Below are 19,086 nucleotides of genomic sequence, written 5' to 3' on the forward strand. Positions count from 1 at the left end.
TCACACGTGTGGGTTTGGCATGTTGGGAACTGATGGTGGGCTTTGGATGGTGGGCTTCCTCCTGTCCTCCCACGGGGCTCCCCAGGCCTCCACTTGGCTGCTTCTGGAAGAAGGGCCTGCAGATCGCCATTTCCAGGACAGGCCCCTGTTTTCCTCAGCTGTAAAGCTGGTGCTTAGGAGTAATGATGGTTGGGTGGTAACTTTTCCTCCTCTTTCTGGCTTGGAAACCAGCATGGCCTGCTGTTACTGGAGCAGATTCTGTTATGAACGCATCATAACCCTGCGGGGTGGTTACAGCACCCCAGACACCGCATGCCCCTCCCCTGCTTGGGAGGCTCTTGGGTCCTTGGTGCTTCCGTTTGTCCCCCTGCTCGTGTCCCTACAGGAGCTACTGCCGTGGGCTCCCTCTGACAGGGGTCCTTGTCCTCCCGTGTCTGCGGCCTCCCGAGCTCCCAGGCACCCTGTGCTCCCTCTGGCTCAGGGCCTTAGCACGCAGACCTGCCCGCCAGGAATGCCCCCTCCTCCACCCCTCCCTCAGAAAACGTGACTCGCCTTTTTGTGTAGGCACCTCTTCCAGGAATCCTCTGGCCCTCAGACCCCAGCCTGTCATTAATCCTGGAGTTCTTCTTCTGAGTCCTCACATCAAGCATACTTGACTGATTTGGATAATTACCTAATTTATTCAACAGCTATTTACTGAGCACCTATGATGCATTCTAAGTGTTAGTATACAGCGTCAGCTTCCTTGGTGGCTCAGACTGTAAAGAATGTGCCTGCAACGCAGGAAACCCGAGGTTCGATCCCTGGGTTGGGAGGATCTCCTGGAGAAGGAAATGGCAATCCACTCCAGTATCCTTGCCTGGAGAATTCCATGGACAGAGGAGCCTGGAGGGTTACAGTCCATAGAGTCACAAAGAGTCAGCTATGAATGAGAGACTACACTTTCACTTTTCAAGTTGAAGAAAACAGGAAATCCTCACAACCTTGGCTTGAAACAAATAGAGCTTTCTTTTTCTCACACAAGTACAAGTCTGGCCACAGACAGCACTGGCGTGGTGGGGCCGGCAGTGTCGGGGCTGGAGGCTCTCTGGTCTCCTGGCCACAGACGCACTGGCGTAGGGGGGACGGCAGTGTCGGGGCCAGAGGCTCTGTAGTCTCGGCTTTTACTCGACGGCTGCTGCAGCTCCAGGCATCACATCTGCAGTGTCAAGAAAGGGAGAGAGGGGAGGAGATGGTGCTGGCCACACAAAAACTTTTTTAAAGTTAAAACAAGCAGACTTCTCCTTATTCATTGGCCAGAGTTGTCACATAACATTTGCTACCTGTATTGGAGCTTACATCCTAGTGAAGGCAACACATGGCAAATAAAATAAATCTAGTATAATTTTATATGACGCAAGTGCTATGAAGGAAAAGAATGGGAAAGGATGGGTAAAGGAGATGGACTGTTTCAGGAAGATTTCTCTGAGACAGTGACCTTTGAGCAGGATTGTGAACTAAGTGATGGAGGCCGCGGTACCAGAATGAAGGGCAGGCGTTTCGAGCGGCATGAGTGGCGGTGCCGGCGCTGAGGCCAGAGCCGTGTCTGTGTGCAGGCGCAGTAGATGCGGGTGAGTTGCGCTCACCAGCCAGAGGTGCGGTCAGGCAGGACGGGAGGGCCCCAGGGTGCTGGGGGGCTGTGTAGGCCTCCTGTGTAGGAGCTAGTGATGGGAAAGGAGGAGAGGTGATTTCTTCCTTGGGTCTTTATTTTGTTCAACCATTTTTTTTTTTTTTTTTTTTAAGATTTAGTTGTTCTTGGCTCTGATGGGTCTTCATTGCTGCGCACAGGCTTTCTCTGGTTGTGGCGGGTGGGGGCTCCTCTCTCATGGCGGTGGCTTCTCTTGTTGCAGAGCGCAGGCTCTAGGTGTCCGGACTTCAGCAGTCGTGGAGCCCAGGCTGAATCGTCCCCTGGACCAGGGATCAAACTGGTGTCCCTTGCGTTGCAAGGCAGATTCTTAACCACTGGACTAACAGGGAAGAACTCCCCCCCCCCCCCCATTTTTTTGTAAGTCAAATAAAATTTCATACCCCAGAGTTTTTATTTTACAAAGAAAAGTAGTAACAGTCCTTTGTTTGATGACTGTGAGATTGAGACAATGATAAATGTAGAACATTTGCTGACATCTTCTGTATATTATGTTGAATTTTAATACAGTTTTTATCCTTGGAAAAGAATTTCAAATTTACTGTAGAAAACTCAGAACATGCAGGTAAGAGATGCAGGTAGATACTTTAAGTCATTCTACCATATCTATATTAATAGTCTAAAGTACACTTTTACTTCAGAGCACTTTTGGATCTAGACAAAGGCTGCAGAGATTGTTCAGCAGGATTTGCTTTCTGTGGGTAGTTTTCCTCCCCCAGTGGACCGCGTTTGTCCTATTCCAGTTGTGAGCCCCTGAGCCTGGGGGCTCATGTGTAGGGCCCTCGAGTATTGTTAGACATTTACTATTAATCCTTACTCATGGCACATTATGCAGTCTGCCTTCTCTCCTGCACGGGTTGAGCTCATCCTCAGTCCTCGAACTGTCTCCGTGGTCTCCACCACAACTCCCAACCTCCGTGCCCACCCATTCTTTACACAGCGGCCAGAGGATGTCTTTGAAAAGGCCAACCTGGTGGATTTGTCCCCAGCGTAAAGCTCTGGGGCGCCTCAGGGACAAAGCAAGGCTTGACGCTGACCCACAGAGGCCGTGTATCTGCCTGCGGTTCTCTCTGCAGCGGCTGGGCCTTCTCCCCGGCCCCCCGCTCTGCTGCTGGGCTCCCTCCCCACCCGGCCGGCTTCCCAAGCACACCTTCTCGCCTGGCCAGCTCCTTGTTGTGATTCTGGTCTCTGTGTAGATGTCATGTTCTCCAGACCTTCTCAGCTGTTCCCCTACAGCAGGCGGCCGTGCTCCCCTGGGGCAGCCGCCCTCCCTGCCTGGCAGCAGCCTGGCCGTGAGTCCTGCCAGGCTGCCAGAAGCCTGCTTGGCCCTAGGCTTGGTGCTTGGGCTGTGAATGTTGGAGAGTCTGCAGTGAGCAGTGTGTTTCCTGGGTCTTGTTCCCTTTGCAGCTCGCTTGTTGGGGTCACAGTCATGGCCTTCTCTGAGCGGGCATCCGTTGATGGGATTCCCTCTCAGAGCTGGCGGTGGTTTGGCCTCCGGGGCCTGGGGGCGTTGCTGTGGGGGTGTTGGGCAGGCCTGCCACGTTTGTAGGGCTCAGGATTCCGTCAGCTTCTTTGTGCCGCCGTGTGCATGGCAGCCCCGTGTGTGTCTGGCATTGTTGTTTTCCAGACGGTACCTCCCACCAGCCTGTGTTGAGACGCCCTGGCTCCCTGATGCGTTCGCCTGCTATTGAAACCGCGCCCTTCTTGCTGCCCGGTTCCAGCCTCTGAGGGTCCCTCCTGGTGTCTGTGACACCCCCATCTCTCCTGCTGGCTTCCCCCGACCCCTCTGCGAGGCCTGCCAGCTCCACGGGACCTGTAGCACGCCTGCTATTTCAGCCTGGGCTTGTCTTCAGCACACACTCCACGCCAAATGGCCCAGCGCTTCTGTCCTGGGGACACATTATCCATTACATAGTAGGATTCAGTATTCAGCTAATTTTTACTCTTGCTCATGGAAGGACTCTGTACAGAATGTCCTGGTTGTCTACAGGAAAGGAAGTTGTGCACAGGCTTCTGTGGAGTCTCAAATGCCATTTCTGGCAGAGTTGGTATAAAATTTTGTAAAAATTGTAGCTTTTCTTTTTCTGGCAAAGTAGCCGTCAGTGGGTTATGGTGCATTATCTGACGAGCAGGGTGCTGCTAATGGGCTTGAAAGCCTACAGGCGCTCCTGAAAGGACAGCCAGGCTGAGGCCGGAGGGGCTGGGCCGCGGGTACCAGGCCCGAGTCCTCAGGGAGTCCTCACGTTCAGGAACACTGAAGTAGGCTTTGATTTCCATCCTGTTTACCCAGTAAGGAAGTCTAAGGAGCTCACTCCCTCAGACTTCACGTAACTACATGATCTGCTACATGGATATGGCTGGAAGTGACATGCCACTTGTTCAGAACTGAGATTTTGAACTTGCCAGTTATTCCTGTTAAGAACGAGCTGCCCTTTGTTGGTTCTTGGCGTGATTTGTGGTTGGCCCCCACGCTCTGTGCAGGCCGGTGGAGCTGGTTCTGAGAGTGAGAAGTCAGCCGCACGCAGGCTGTGAGTTGAGCCCAGGTGGTGGTCCGGGCAGTGCTGTGTTGCCAGGTGTGTGCCGCTGCAGACCACGGGGCAGCACGGCGGCTTCGGGCCGAGCTTCGGAGTCCTCGTGGTCCCCTCAGAGGTGGAGGAGCTGGAGTGTGTGGCTGTTATTCGGTCCAGAGGCAGCCCTTCCAGCTCAAGAAGCTGGCTGGCTGCCCTTTCCCTGCATTCCAGGCCAGTGGCCTCCGAAGTGCAGCCAGTCTGGGCTGTGCTCAGGAAGCTGGCATGACATGCAAGGCCCTTCTCCCAGAGGAGCAAGGAGGGGCCCAAGCTCGCTCGTCCTCCCAAGTGGGGGGATCCCTCGTGCCCCTGCGCCCTGAGTCACCTTCGTTGCCTGCCCCTGGCTTGCTCTGCACACCTGGACGTGTCTCTCCAGCCTTTGCTTGGAGTAAGGGTGAGGGTTGGGTTTGTGCCGAGCCGGACAGAGGTCCTTTCCAAATGCAAGAGTATGTGGCCCACCCCATTCATGGCTTTTCCCATCTTCTCCAGCTGGGCCCACAGAATACCCCAGTGAGGTTGGCGAAAACAATATTACTATCCCTATTTATTGTTGAGAAAATTGAGGCCTGGAAAGGACTTCACCGTTTGACCTTTCTCTTGGTTGGCACTGTGCCAGTCTTACTTTCTGTAGCAGTGCCGGTCCGTGTCCTTGAGGGGGTCCAACACGGACAAAGCCCTTCTGGCAGCTGTCCTTCTTCCTGGATGCTCGATGCAGGTGCTACGGGCCTGGCCGAACGCCAGCTCTGAGCTCCTGCCTGGGCCTCGAGTCCCGGGACACGTGAGAGGGAGCCCAGGCAGCAGGGCACGACAGTGGTCACAGCATCCTGTTCTCTGTGGGCGGCGGTGCCTGCGGGGCCTGCCGCGTGCCTGCAGTCCCCGGAGCTCCCACAGGTGTATCCTGAGGCTTGGTACCGCCTGTGGCTGGACGGTGGCCAGTCTTGGTTCCTACTGTTTTCTGAGCTTCTTCCCAGAACTTCTGTGAGTCTTTCAGTAAGTTGCTTTTGTGCTTAAATTAGCCAGTACCCGTTTCCCATGCCTGTAAGCAGGAGTCCTGCCTGCGAAACAGCCTGACGGAGGCCAGTGCTTCTGAGCAGGAATGAGTAGGGGGCAGGGGTCGGTGAACAATTGGCGAGTACTTACTTGGTAGAGAAACAAAGCTGCTTTCTTCTTATTCTGCTAATGCGCCCTTGAGCCTTTGGAGTGATGCTGGAGCACCATGGGGTTTGGGGAATGCCGCTTGATGTCTTCAAGGCATGGCTCGTTCTTCTGTCCTGGGCTCTTGGGGAGCAGAGGCGGCGATCAGCGTGGCCTTACATAGGGAAAGAACAGTTGGCCAGGTGGTGGTGGTGGTCAGGCTCTCTCTCGCCCCGTGGCTGCCGGCTCCTGCCCCATGTTTTGTGAATATGTGGTTATGTAACAGCTGAGGTCACTTACAGCACCGCACATGCGCAGTACCCTGTGTAAACACCACCTGAGATGCCCTTGCGGCTGCCTTGTGGCTGCGTCTGCTGGGTCAACCTCGAGAGGAGAGGCTCCAGCATGTCTGCTGCTGCTGCGGCTGCTGTGCCAGCCTGCAGAGATTAAACATGTCTGCAGTTCCTGTGGCTCTTCAAGTTTTCTTCCAGCTTCCCTGCTCTCGCCTGGCCTACCCTGGGTTCAGCGAACAGAGGTACAGCAAGAGACATTAGGAGCAGGTGGAAGGCACAGGGAAGGGAGAAGAATCTGGGGCAAGAGTGGTGGAGGTGTGCTGAGGTTTCCCAGTAAGGCAGACAGCAGGCTGCGTGGTGCAGACTGGACAGTCAGGGACGGGGCAGTCTCTGGTGTCCACACCCGGAGACTGGAGCCCTCAATGTGTGTGAGGAGCGCCTGTGGCTTATAGGGCTACAGGACAGCCAGTTGGCTCGGCCCCTGGAGCGTGAAGGCAGCCACGGCCAGCAGCCTGCAAGTGGCGAGCATGGGTGTATCCCAATAAAGCTTTATTTACAAAGCAGGTACTGGGCTGGGTTTGGTCCATGGGCTGCAGTTCGCTGGCCCTGCTGTGGCCCCTTCACGTCGTTAGTGTTTTAGCTGGGGGTGGTTGGCGTGGGAAGAGCCCAAGTGTAATGAGTGCCGGGCACCCTTCCTCAGTAAGGTGAGAGTTGGTGGGGAGTCCTGGAGGATGGGGTGGGAACGAAAGAGCTGACAGTGAGAGATGAGTGCCTGTGGAGGTGCAGCTGGCGAGGTGCAAGGGAACGCGTCGTCCGGGGCAAATCCGGGCCTGGGTGAGGGCAGGGATGGGTGGAAGTGCTGTGTACAGGAGAATTTATGCAAGGTGACAGTTTTGGTCAAGTTCATTTGGAGTGTTTTCGGGACACAGAGGTCGAGAGAGCAGGTAAGCAGGCGAGCTCAGAGGGAGGCCTTGCCTGGGAGCTTGGTGTACCCTAGACCGCTGTGGCTGAGGGTGGAGCTCTGGAGAGAGGAGTATTAGAGGCGGGGCAGGGGTCCATGCGGGGAGGAAGCAGCCCAGTGCTGCTCCGGGCCAGGTGGGCTTCCCACAGCCCTCGCCTCTGGAGTTGAGAGCTTTGTTTTTAATGTCAGTCAGCCTAAACTGTGGTCCTGGCTTCTCACTGCTCTTAGTACAGCTTTTCTTTCTTGTAAACCTTTGCTGAGTTGGCCAAAATTAACGTCCCTCAAAATTCACATGGATGATACATCATAGGATAGCTGTTGTATGCTTCTTTGGACAAGTTCTTCCTCACCCTCCTGATTACCACTAGACCCCCCTCCGAAGCCCTTCTCCTGAAATGGAGAAGGTCATATGCAGAAGGTCAGAGACACAGATCTTGTTCCCAGCTGTGTCCCTCCTGTTCTAAGAGGTGAGAAGGGATGAAGGGCTGCCCTATTGCTCAAGTCCTTACATTTTGGGTCCCTTTAAAAATTGAAAAGAGGGGATTACCCTGACAGCTTCCCAGGTGGCTCAGATGGTAAAGTGTCTGCCTACAATGTAGAGACCCGAGTTTGATCCCTGGGTCAGGAAAATCCCCTGGAGAAGGAAATGGCAACCCACTGCAGTTTTCTTGCCTGGAGAATTCCATGGATGGAGGAATTCCTGGTAGGCTCCAGTCCATGGGGTCACAAAGAGTTGGATACGACTGAGCGACTTCAGTTTGTAGCTAAAATTTGTGTGCTTTCCAGAGCGAAAGAGCTGTGTCCAGCGTGCGTCTGCCTGGCCAGCCACCTGCTTACACGGGTACCATTGTTTTAAGAGCGGAGTTGAATTGCACTGTTTCTGTAAGTTCACTCCATAATGCTCTATTGTTAAATATACTTTATTCAAAGTATTAAATGGTTTGTCTTTAGTTGTCATTGAAAAAGTTGTTGGTAATTGTTTTATTTTAAATAGTTTTAGGGACTATTTAAGAGGAGCTTTAATTTCATCTTTGACTATGCATTGGTTAAAGATAAATGAGAAGAAAGGGAGATAGTAATTTAAGGAAATGAAAGGAGAATGCATTGCTGTTCTGTGCAATTACGGTAATTTTCTGTCTCCAAAGTAACTGTGTTATAAAAATGACACATTATGATTAAATTCAAAAAATGGGAAAGCAAGCTTCAGAAGATGTTTTATGTCTTATATAGCTGGGGCTTCTGTTATGCTTTAGAAGTGACCAAACTCTTTCACATAGGCTTAACTGTAGTAATTGTTCTCTTTAGGTACTTGGGAGAATGGACAAGACCTGTGAAATGAAATACAAAGTGGTGGACAGCCCTCTGGGGAAGTTGGAGATCTCTGGTTGTGAGCAGGGTCTGCATGGGATAAAGCTGCATGGCGGGAAGACCCCAGACACTGAGTGAGTGAACGTCCTGTGTGACGCCCACGGCCTGTGTTTAGAGCAACAGAGAGCATATGGGTATTGCTTGTTTGCCACTGATCACAGGGTAACAGGAGCCCCACGCTACAAATCACAGCGAGTAGCATTTCGCTAGAAATGGTAGGGCCGTGAGTGTTATTTTCAGCACCTGTGCTTGTTGCCCAGGCCCCTTCCACCTCTGATTAACCATAGCAGCATAACCTGGAATTAGGAGCCCCAAGACATATTAATGTGTACGTACACAGAGGTACCGTGAGCATTGAACACTTTGATTCTTAAGCAAGTAGGCTGGGGGCATCCCTCTGGAAATTTGGTGACAGGGAGCTGCTTGCCTAGTCTTGATTTTTAAATCGGGACCAGCCTTCACTGTTCATCAGTTTGCCAGGTGAGTTTTATTCCAGAGTCCTGGAATCGCTTAATCAGGAGCCCCACTGGGGCTCTTGGAAGTGGTGTCTGACATTGGCGTGTGTGTGTGGCTGAGGGGAAGGGTGGAAAATCCCCTTTTCAGAGGAAGTTTAGCATGTTACCGTTTCTAATGGAACTCCCTTCTCCCTTTTTTGGAATGCTTTCTGGTATTTTCTCTAATTGTAAAAACATAAAGTTAAAGCACTTTTTAATGTTTTCTTGTGAAATGTAACATTCCATTTCCTTCATTCATTGATTGTGAATAGCAGTTGTATTAAAATTGCAGTTCTTGTTATTTCTGACAGAAGAGGGGGAAAAACCACCCACTCCTCTGCTCTGTGTTTGTCTTAACTGGCTAATAAACACAATGCCAGGAACGTTAGATAAAGAAAATACATAAGAAACATAAAAATTGATTTAATGGACCCCTGTCAGAGACGGCCGTAATGAGCGCAAGTGCAGTAATAAATACCAGCTTTCGCCGCCTCTGTCGAGATCTTTCCTGTAGAGCTGCGTGTTACAATCAATAGTCTTTTTTTAAGACTAAAAAATAAGCAAACCTTTGAACTGTATGAATACGGTCTTCTCTGTTTCTCTGAGAACCATCTGGCTGTAGTGCTCAGAAAGCCACAGGCACCGAATACTTAGTAGAGAGAATGTCGTTTTGTCTTTTAGCATGTTCATTGCACAGTAAGTCACAGAAATTATGCGTTGAATTTTTTTTTTCTTTTTTTTAAAGACACAGTGAATTTGGGGAAGAAAAGGTAGGAGGAAAAGCGCCTCTTAAAGTGCCCCGAGTGCCTGTTCCCAAGTGAGAGCGCAGAGGGAGGACACGGCTTAGCCTTGCTTCTGCCCTCTGTGCTTGCTGCGTCGAGTCAGGATTAGGCTGTGCTGCAGAAAGCAAGCTTCTCCACCAAGGGCTTCGCAAGACGCGGCCCATTTCTCTGGGGGAGAAGCACAGGTGGGTGGGCAGTAAGCTGAGTCTGCTGGGGGATGGCCCCTGGAGTCCGGCCCCCAGCTTCCCCTTGGCATCTGCAGGCTGGGCTCTGGGTGCAGAGTGCCACAGCCCGCTCCCGAGCAGACGGGGGAGAGGAGAGGAGGCCCTCCCATTTCAGAGCAGCCCTGGCTCCTGTCTTACCTCACTGGCCACACCAGGCTGGAGTATGGAGGTGGTTGGGTGCTGGCTGAAGTTAAGGCTTCTGCATGGAGGCGATTGGTGTGTGTGTTGGGGGGTGCAAACCAGGGGTCTGTTACATGTGGTTAATTTCGAGGGAAGGGGAGTTCAGAATTAGAATAGCATAAAAATTATCTCTGTGAATACTCAGAATTAACAATTTCATTTACAAAACCAAGGCAAAAATTGCATAATATTGTAAAATCCATAGATTTTTAAGTCATAAAGTTCAGTGAGGTTTTGCAGATATGTAAAGCCATGCAACCACCAACCCAAAGCAAGATATAAAACACTCCAGGAAGTTCCCTCATGCCCCCGCTCAGTCAGCCCCTCCCGTTGGCATCCAGTGTTCTGATTTCTGTCATGCTGGGTTAGTTTTGCCAGTTCTTGAAATTTACACACATGGAGCCATACAACATACACTGTTTTTTCATTTGATTCAGTGATGTTGTCAGAGTTCTCCCACATTGTTCTGTGCATCAGTAAGTAGTTCATGCTTTAAGAAGCAGCAGTCTGTTCTGTGACTATACCACAGCTTGCTTGTTCATTCTCATGTTGCTGGACAGCTGAATTGCCCAATTTGGTGCCACCATTAATAAAACTGCTAAGAGAATTCTTGTTCAAGCCTCTTTATGGACAGATGTTTTCATTTCTCTTGAGTGAATTCCTAGGTGTGAATTGCATGGTTGGATTGCATGGCAAATGGATGTGTAACCTGCTAAGAAATTGCCAGCACTTTCCCCAGTTCACCATTTTTGTGTTTTTACCAGGAATGTTGGAGAGTTTGTGTTGTGCCCTCGTGCTTGGTGATGGTAGTTTTTAGAGGTTTAGTCACCCTGGTGGGTATGAAGTCTGCACTCTCTTTGTGGTGACCTGCCCTTTCCTGCTGACTGATCTTTGAACACTGTTCTCAGTAAGTATTCATTGTGAGGCAGGTCTCTTGTGTGTTTTTAATTGGTATTTTTTAAATTTGTGGTTCTCTTTACAATTTGGTGATCAGATATTTGTACTGATCATTTTCTCACATTTGGGGACATGTTTTTATTTTTCTACTAATGTCTTTAGTGAATAGTTTTTAATTTTGAGGAAGACCAACTATTTTTTTCTTTCTGTTCAGCGTATTTTGTGTCCCTAAGAAATATTTGCCTGCTCTGATTTCACATTCTCAATTATTTGAAAAACATAATTTTAGCTTTTCCTGTTTAGATAGGTATTCCATCATCTCGAATTCACTTGTGAGGTTCTCAATTTTTCCCAAGTTACTTAGTTGTTTCAGCATCATTTGCTGAGGGAAGGGAGTGGGGAACCAATTCCTTTGTCCAGGGAATTGCCTCGGTGCTTTTGTTGAAGAGCAGTCACATGGCCATACACGTGTGGGCTGTGCGTGTGGACAGTGTCTGTCCCGCTGACCTTCATGCGTTCTGTGCCAGTGCCGCTCCGGCTTGGGGTAGCTTTGTGCTAAGCCCCCCACCCCCCCTTTTTTTTCTGAAAGATTGTCTTGGTTTCTAGGTTTCAATTTCCCATATGACTTTTAGAATCAAGGTGTCAGTTTCTCCAAAAATGCCTACTGGGATTTTGATTGGAGTTCATTGAATCTATGTATCAATTATGGGAGGGTTGACATCTTAAATTGATGTTTCCAGTTCATGATTGTGGTTTATCTCTGCATTTGTTTAGATTCTATTTAATTTTTCTCAGTAATGTTTGGTAGTTTCCAGCTTGAAGATCTGTGTGTATTTTGTAAAACATTTTTAAATACTTTGTTTTTTGATGATACTCTAAATCCACTTAATTTCTTTCTTTTTTTTTTTCTTTTTTTTACTTTTAAACTACTGCTGCCCAACTCCAGTGGTCTTGCCTGGAAAATCCCATGGATGGAGGAGCCTGGTAGGCCGCAGTCCATGGGGTCGCTAAGAGTCGGACAAGACTCAGCGACCTCGCTTTCACTTTTCCTTTCCTGGATTGGAGAAGGCAATGGCACCCCACTCCAGTGTTCTTGCCTGGAGAATCCCAGGGACGGGGGGCCTGGTGGGCTGCCGTCTGTGGGGTCGCACAGAGGTGGGCACGGCTGAGCGGCTCAGCAGCCGCAGTGCGCTGCTGCTGGCGTAACACTGAGCCCACTTCTTAGTTCCAGGGATTCTTTTGCAGTTTCCTTAGGGTTTTCTCTGTAGAAAATCATAATGTCTGTGAGTAAAGGCACCTTGCTTCTTTCTTTCTGGTCTTTTTGCCTTCTGTTACTTTTGTTGCACTGACTAGAACCTCCAGTCTGACAGTGAATAAAAATCATCGCAGTGGACCTCTGTACGTGTTCCCAGTCGTGGGGGAACAGCAGGTGACTGCTGCCCTTGTTGGCTTTAGTAGGTGACCCCTCTCACTCTGAAAGTGCTTCTTCAATCTGTTGAATTTTGTTAAACAGTTTTTGTGGATTTGTCAACATAATCATGTTTTTCTCCTTTGTTCTTTAAATGTACAATAAGTTAATTTTAGGAGCCTATATCAACCTTGAACCTTTGTACCACATCATTTAATTCATGGTATAATCTTTTTTTTCCCCTTACATATTGCTGGTTTAAAAATGCTATTTTGGGACTTCCCTGGTGGTCCAGTGGTTAAGAATCTGTGGGTCAACTCAGGGGAGACTGGTTCTGTGGTCCAGGAAGATCCCATATGCTGTGGAGCAACTAAGCCCATGGGCCACAACTACTGAAGCCCACGCGCTTGGAGCCTGCGGGCCTCGACGCGAGAGGCCGCCTCAGAGAGAAGCCACGTGCCCATCTAGAGACGAGTCCGCGCGTGGCAACAGAAAGCCAGCACAGCCAAAAGTAAATAATTGAAAGATAAATTTGCTGTTTAGGATTTGTGTATTTTAAGTTCATGAAGGGTGTTGTATATAACTTTTTCTGGTGATGTCTTTGTGAGGTTTGGGCATTTGGGTTTTTCTGTCTACATGAAGTGAATTTGAAAGTGGCCCCTCCTCTGCTTTCCAGAAGAGGCGTGTCCTGGAGCTTTTTCGTCAAGTTTGGTGCCCTCTGGGTCTGGAAGGGAGGCTTCTGGTAGTAACTGCTGTTTGAGAGAAGGGGGTGCTGCCCTTGCCCACCTCTAGGGGGCTCTCCCACCACTTGCTTTTTGTGGGTAGAGCCATTTGCACCCTCCAGGGCTGTGTCCTCCAGCTACTGCGGTGGGGATGGCCAAGGGGCTGTTGAGCAGAGCGTCCTCAGGATGGTGGTCCCTGTTCTCACCCTCCATCCTGAGTGCTTGTGAGTCCGGCATCGGTTTCCTCTGAGGCCTTGCTGCGTTCTTCAGTAGGTCAGTTAGAAGTTGGCCCCCGGCATCTGTCTGTAGTGGAATTCCTTCCACCCTTCTGTACAAAGTAGGATTCCTGCTTCCTGTATTAGTCTGTTTACTTGTGCCTATGACTTCATACAGTGGTCTTTGATTTCATTTTTGCATAAGATCCATTACTCACCTTTCCTAAACATGGGAGTGAGGAATAGCGGTTTGGAAAGTGGTGTAATAGTCCCACTCTTGTAGCTTGCTGCCAGTGTCAGGTTTCCATTAACAACTGTCTCGTTCAGGCTTTTTGCAAGAGCTTGACTGATGCCCTCCACACCGTCTTCCTGTGGCAGCAAAGCTTTGGATTCATCATTATTCGCCACAATGTCTAAAATCTAAAATAAGGGTAGGAGGATATATTTGTATTTCTAAGGTTATTTTGGGCTTGTTTGATTTTCCATAAAGTTGATCATAGTATTTGATTACTTAAAAATGGACTCTACCACCCTGGATTATACTTAATGTTATGGAAATAGTAGTAGGACTTTTGAATCTGGGAGGCTAGAGAGAACTAAGTGGATGTACTTTCATGTCTGTCAAAGAGTTATCTTTATTTTTCATTTTTTAATTTGTTCTATATAAAGCTTTTTAGAAAAATACCAAATGCAAGTGAAAAAGTTGATAGGCCAGCCAAAGCAAACCATTGTAAAGCTTTCTGTGTGTTGGAAAATTTAAAAGCACATGCAGGCTGTTTTCTGCTTGATAAGAATATATAGTTCGGGACAATGTTGTCATCCCTGCCTCCTGGTGTCTGGCCTCGCCACCTCTGGTGTTGAGGATTGGGAGGAGCATGGAGGTTAGGCGTTACCTCCTCTGAGGACTTGGGTGGCCAGCCAGCCGAAGGGGATGCACCAGAACTCCCTGGGGCCTGAGAGAGTGTCATGGCAGGGCCTCTGTGTTCCTCCTGGGAGGAGGTTGACCCTCGGGTACACTGCCAGGCTTTCACCTTGGAAGGTGCTAACGCCCTCACTCCCCTGAAGGAAGGAAAATACCTTTGAGGCCTTCATGAAGGGAAGTTGGACTCAACATCTGATTGAGTCCATTGGTTTGAACGGACAGTGACTGCTGGTTTCTGCATGCATTTGCTGCTTTTCTGTTTATCTTTAAATATTTAAGGGGACCATCAAGAGAACGTGAGGCTGTCGGGGGTCTGTCTGGGGTTGTCGACCCTGCTCAGCCTGGGGCTGCTGTGCGCTGAGTGGGACCTCGGTGCCCTTTGGTCTGCTGGTTCCAGGTCAGGATAGATCCTGAGAGTCTGCACAGCATGAAAACCTTCCCTGGATGCTGCTGAGCTAATTCATCTCAACAGATTGGGTAATTTTAATACAGACATAGCACTTGCTTTATTGTAATTGGTCTTTCAGGAAGAGAAGGGTATTCTTAAGGATAAACACCTGAAGAAGTTCTCCTGGGAAGGGGCGCTGGGACGGGCACCACAGGAAGTTACCTGCAGCCAGTTTAGGTGTCTCACGGCTATTCTCCAGTAGCTCGAAATAATGATTTGTGTTGTGTGTGCTGAAAAATATAATTATTTTATTTTACAGAATGCTCCTTAAGGAGGTCTCTGGAGTCAAATAAGCATGTCTCTGAGAGGAGAACTTGCCAGGCTCTGTGGCTTCACACAAATAGTCTGTTTTTAGAGCAAGTGCTTGGATGCCCTGGTGAGCCTGGGGCCTGGCCGTGTCGAGGGGCCTCCCTCTGCGCGGTTTCTGGCTCAGGGCTGAGTTATCAGGAGCGTGTGGGGAGTCCCTCTCCTGACTTAGGTCGTCAGTAGCCCAGGTCAGATTGTGCAGGCACTTCACTCCCAGGGTCCTGTACAAGTGAGACTCTGGCATCTTCAGGCAGATGGCTGACGTGGTGAGGGGGAGCGGAGGTGGAGCTCTCGGGGAGTGTCTCGGGAGGAGTCCCTGTCCCCACACGGGCCGTCTGGGGTGGCTGTGCGGCAGCGTCTCGGGGCCGCTTCGTGAGGCACAGGTGAGCGAGCGCACGGTGTGCCTTCGGGTGACCGCAGGGCCGCATGGTGGGTGACCGGCCCTCCGTGCAGGGCCCTGGGGGGCTCCTCCTGGGTCGGCTCTGCAGCTTGTACCGCAGAGAAAGTGGGTACAGGCCCCCGCACCACAGGCTGGTGCCGCATGACCACAGAAGGGAGTGATGTGCATGTTACTGTGCGGTTTCTGACCCAGAACAGAACAAACAGGCTTCTCATGGCTTCACTGGCTTTCACCGTCTTCTCTTTCTTTTCCCCTTTCCCCTAAGTTTTTAGCCTGTTGCACAGGCTTTCTGTTGACTGGGCAGGGCGAAAGGTGGGAGCAGGGTGACTGGACATTTTTAAGCAAATGTCACTGAGATTTAGAACTTTCCAGATCCACGTAAGAGAAAAGAGCAAGGCGAGAGTTTTATCTGTCAGTCTTACTGCTGCATTTTAGGGTGGCAGAAATGACAAGACTTCCACGCCTGTGTCCGTGGGTGAGTTCATTTAACATTCAGTTTGCCAGGGTCCTCTTAGAAGGAAGAAATGAACAGTTGAGTAACAGCTACAAATATATGAGTTCTAAATATGAACTCCAAACTTTCAGAATGAGTTTTTTTTTTTTTTTAAACAAGTTTCCAACATTTGAAGTACAGGAGCACTTAAGAGTAAAGGAGGTATGTTGGCTGATTTCAAGCAGAGGGAGTGGGTGCTTTGCTCTGTAGCGTGGGAAAAGTCCTGAAATCCTCTAGGTGTTGAACCTCCCCTCTGTCCATATGCCTGCTTTTGAAAGGCTGGCACTGCAGTTTTCCCAAAGAAGCAGGTCTCCTGTGGCCGTGACACAGCTGCGAGAAGCCTCGACTGCTGCGAGGCCTTGCCCTTGAGGAGGAGACGCAGGCTGAGCGGTGTGTGCTCCCTGGAGGACGTTCCTGGCAGCACCCTCACTGGGCGCAGGACTCGAGAGTCATACCACACTGGGTTTACCCTCGCCAGGAGGGCAGTCGTAACCTGGTTAAAAGCCTTGGGCGTTCCCGTATAAGGGATGTCGTACAGTATTTCTCCTTCTCTGATTTTCTTCACTCAGTATGACAGTTTCTGGGTCCACCTATGTTGCTGCAAATGGCATTATGTCAAATCTAAAAATAAATGATACAAGTGAACTTAGAAAATGGAAAGAGACTCATAGACTTAGAGAAGGAACTCCGAGTCGCCTGTTGTTTAGTTTCTAAGTCGCGTCCAACTCTTGCAGCCCCATGGACTGTAGCCCGCCAGGCTCCTCTGTCCATGGGATTCGCCAGACAAGACTACTGGAACAGGTAGCCATTCCCTTCTCCAGGGGGCTCTTCTCGACCCAGGGATCAAACCCGCTCGCCTGCATTGGCATGCAGATTCTTCACCACTGAGCTGCCAGGGCAGCCATATGTCACGTGTATGGCCCTACAAGGCCCTCCTGTGCAGCACATGGACCCGCTCAGGGTTGCGTGCAGCCCGGGTGGGAGGCATTTGGGGGGGTCACGTGTGTGTATATGACTGAGTCCTTTTGCTGTTCACCTGAAACTTATCACATGTTAATCATTTATACCCCAATACAAGATAAAAAGTTTCCAGAAAAGCCAGAGGGCTCTTCCACGTTTTCTCCAAGGAGCAACTCTCACCTTAAGGAAAGGGTGCTGATGTGTGGGCCTCACCCTGAGGCTCACAGGGCCTAGACCGTGTGCTCTCGTGGGGTCCCCTCGGGACCTGTGGTCTCGCAGGGCCTGTTCTGGTGGAATTGGCCGAGTCAGCAGTGCCCCCGTGGCCCCGGGAGGCGTCCCTGCCATGTGGTGGTTGGGCCTGGACGCGGCAGGCCTCCCGCTGCCTCCCGGCTCCTCTGCCTTGGTGCCGCCCGTGTCACTTGCCTGCTGGCCAGCCCCCTCTGGCCAGTCCCCTCTGGCCAGCCTGTTGGCACTCTGCACCCTATTCCATACTCTAACTAGCTGTGGTTGGGAAAGTTGGTTAAAAGGCTTGTTCAGATTGTGAGAGAAAGGCGGTTAAACTCTGAGAGAAGCAGTGGAGTTTATGACCGTGTTGTAACACCTCGGAGGTCATTTCCATTTTCTTCTAGAGCCCTTTTCCAGAGGGGTTGGCTTGCCAGGAGTCAGATGTCAGGGCTCCACTCGGATGGGCCGGGCCTCACGCAAGGAACTGAGTGCTGGCTGCCGCGTGCAGCCCCTGGGCAGCTCCGCGGCCCCACACAAGGGCCCCTTTGTCAGCAGAGGAGTGGGGGGGGTGAGGGGGCTGCTCCCAGAGTCCTGGGGGAAGGCTGCGGGGGAAGACGTGATCTCTGTACTTACTCTGGTTCTCAGCACTGACTCCACGACAGAGCTGACCTTTCCTTCCCTGGTGCTGCTGCTTGACATGAGCGGTGGAGCAGGGCCTGGAGACAGGCCTGGTCAGGGTTTAACAGTGAGAATTGGGGTCACTTTTGTGCTGGGTGCCTGGATGTGGGGGCTTCCCTGGGGGCTCAGCTGGTAAAGAATCTGCCTGCAATGCAGGAGACCTTGCTTTGATTCCTGGGTCGGGAAGATCCCCCTGGAGAAGGGATAGGCTACCCACTCCAGTATTCTTGGGCTTCCCTGCCTGGATGTGAATGTCTTTGAAGTAGAATGTTCACCAGTTCATGTCTCATTTGAAAATTTCGGCTCAAAATTAGTGTTGTCAGAATAAAACAGATATGGTGGTGCGTCTTTCATGTATTTGCCTTCCTAACATGTGATGTGTGTACCACGGACATACAGGATGTTCACGCTTACGTGTTGGTGTTTCAAGCTTGTCTGGTGATGCTGTGCCGGTTTCATGGGGGACGGAGCTGATGATGCCACACACGGGCTTGGTGGCTAGAGCTTAGAGCCACTCCTTCAGACTCTCTGCTCTGGGCCTCACGGCGCCCCCACTCCGCTTTGTGAACATAGAGCTGTGTGGGGTCTGAGACCACTGACTATGCTTCTGATGTTTTGCCTTTGGATTTTATTTCCAGAGTTTTTTTGTTGTTCATGTATATCTAATATTTTCTGGTATTTAAACCATCTGCGATTAGTGAATAATGTTCAGCTTTTGTTTTCAAAATGTTACTGTGGTTTAAGCTGTAAACTCTCAAAATACACTTGGTTTGTTAAATTTATTTTCTTTAAATTGTGTCAGTAATTAGGTCAGCTCCTTGATACGAACGTACAGGATCATTCTTGAATGCTGATCAGTTTAGAATTTAAATTGAGTTAAAGGTTAAATGAGTTTAATTTTTGAGTTGAACTGAAGCATTGTCTGGTGTCAGATTCATCTAGAATTTTTATTTCCAGTTGCTGTATCAAGCGACAGAAGTGGGTCTTGCTGTAATGAAAACGTTGAATAAATTTAGGATTAAGTTAGAGTCACTTGTTTGTTCACTCACAGCACATGAGCGCCTGCTGTGTGACAGGCCTCGTGCCGTGGGGACACGCGTCGGGCATGGTGCAGTAATGAGCGAGACGGCTCCACCTACACGGAGCCCTCGCCCAGCACAGGACAGGCCTGGTGGGCGGTCAGCTGTATTCAGTCCTTCGTGGCGGGGGTGTGTGCACAGACGTGGAGGCGGCTGCAGTGGTCAGGGGCCGGGGTGCAGGCCTGAGCCCAGTGCCTTGACGGTAGAGCCAGATTGCGACGTTGTCTGTGGTTGGCCAGCGGGGCCAGTGTCCGAGGGCCGCGGGGGCCTGGCGGGGGGAGGTGTGTGCAAGGGCCCAGGCCCCAGCTTGTCATGACCGGGCGATGGTGCCAGCTCTCGGGGTAGGCTATGGGGACGCCACAAGGAGGAGAGGACCATCTGGAGGGACAGTTGAGTAGGGAGCTGGTCAAGCAGCAGCACCAAAGAAAACTGAAGGAGAGAGAAGACACGGGAGAATGGAGGAGGATGGAGGTGGGGGAGGTGAGGGACAGGCCATTTGGTGGTTGTGTTGAAATTGCTGTGGGCCTCTGCTCCCTTGGCGTCAGACTCGCGGGGGTCTAATACTGACTTCCAGTTTCTTCCAGTCTCTGATCTCAGAAACTAGCACTTCCCAGCCAGCTAGTTTCAGCTTTACTGGTGGAATTCG

General features: G+C 50.5%; 1 protein-coding gene and 1 long non-coding RNA gene across 4 annotated transcripts in view; one reads left to right on the top strand and one right to left on the bottom strand.

Moving 5' to 3' along the window:
• Positions 1-660: 660 nt before the first annotated feature.
• Positions 661-5,550, bottom strand: LOC123331454. The gene is made up of 2 exons (XR_006548102.2): positions 5,392-5,550; positions 661-1,198 (listed from the first exon to the last, which is right to left on the bottom strand). It is a non-coding gene; the product is annotated as an uncharacterized LOC123331454 (long non-coding RNA).
• A 15-nt stretch (positions 5,551-5,565) lies between these two features.
• The window catches only part of MGMT (O-6-methylguanine-DNA methyltransferase), a 225,169-nt gene continuing 211,648 nt past the window's right edge, over positions 5,566-19,086 (top strand). Inside the window, exons 1-2 of one of the 3 annotated variants that reach the window (XM_045164130.1) lie at positions 5,566-5,920; positions 7,945-8,081. In XM_045164130.1, coding sequence (XP_045020065.1) covers positions 5,696-5,920; positions 7,945-8,081 — 362 coding nt within the window. In that variant the 5' untranslated portion in view covers positions 5,566-5,695. Of the gene's footprint in view, positions 5,921-6,427; positions 6,623-7,944; positions 8,082-19,086 lie in introns of those variants that run through there. The other 2 variants (XM_045164128.1, XM_045164129.1) reach the window with 2 other exon arrangements.

The sequence above is a fragment of the Bubalus bubalis genome, chromosome 23 (assembly GCF_019923935.1).
Source record: "Bubalus bubalis isolate 160015118507 breed Murrah chromosome 23, NDDB_SH_1, whole genome shotgun sequence".
Classification (NCBI taxonomy): Eukaryota; Metazoa; Chordata; class Mammalia; order Artiodactyla; family Bovidae; genus Bubalus; species Bubalus bubalis.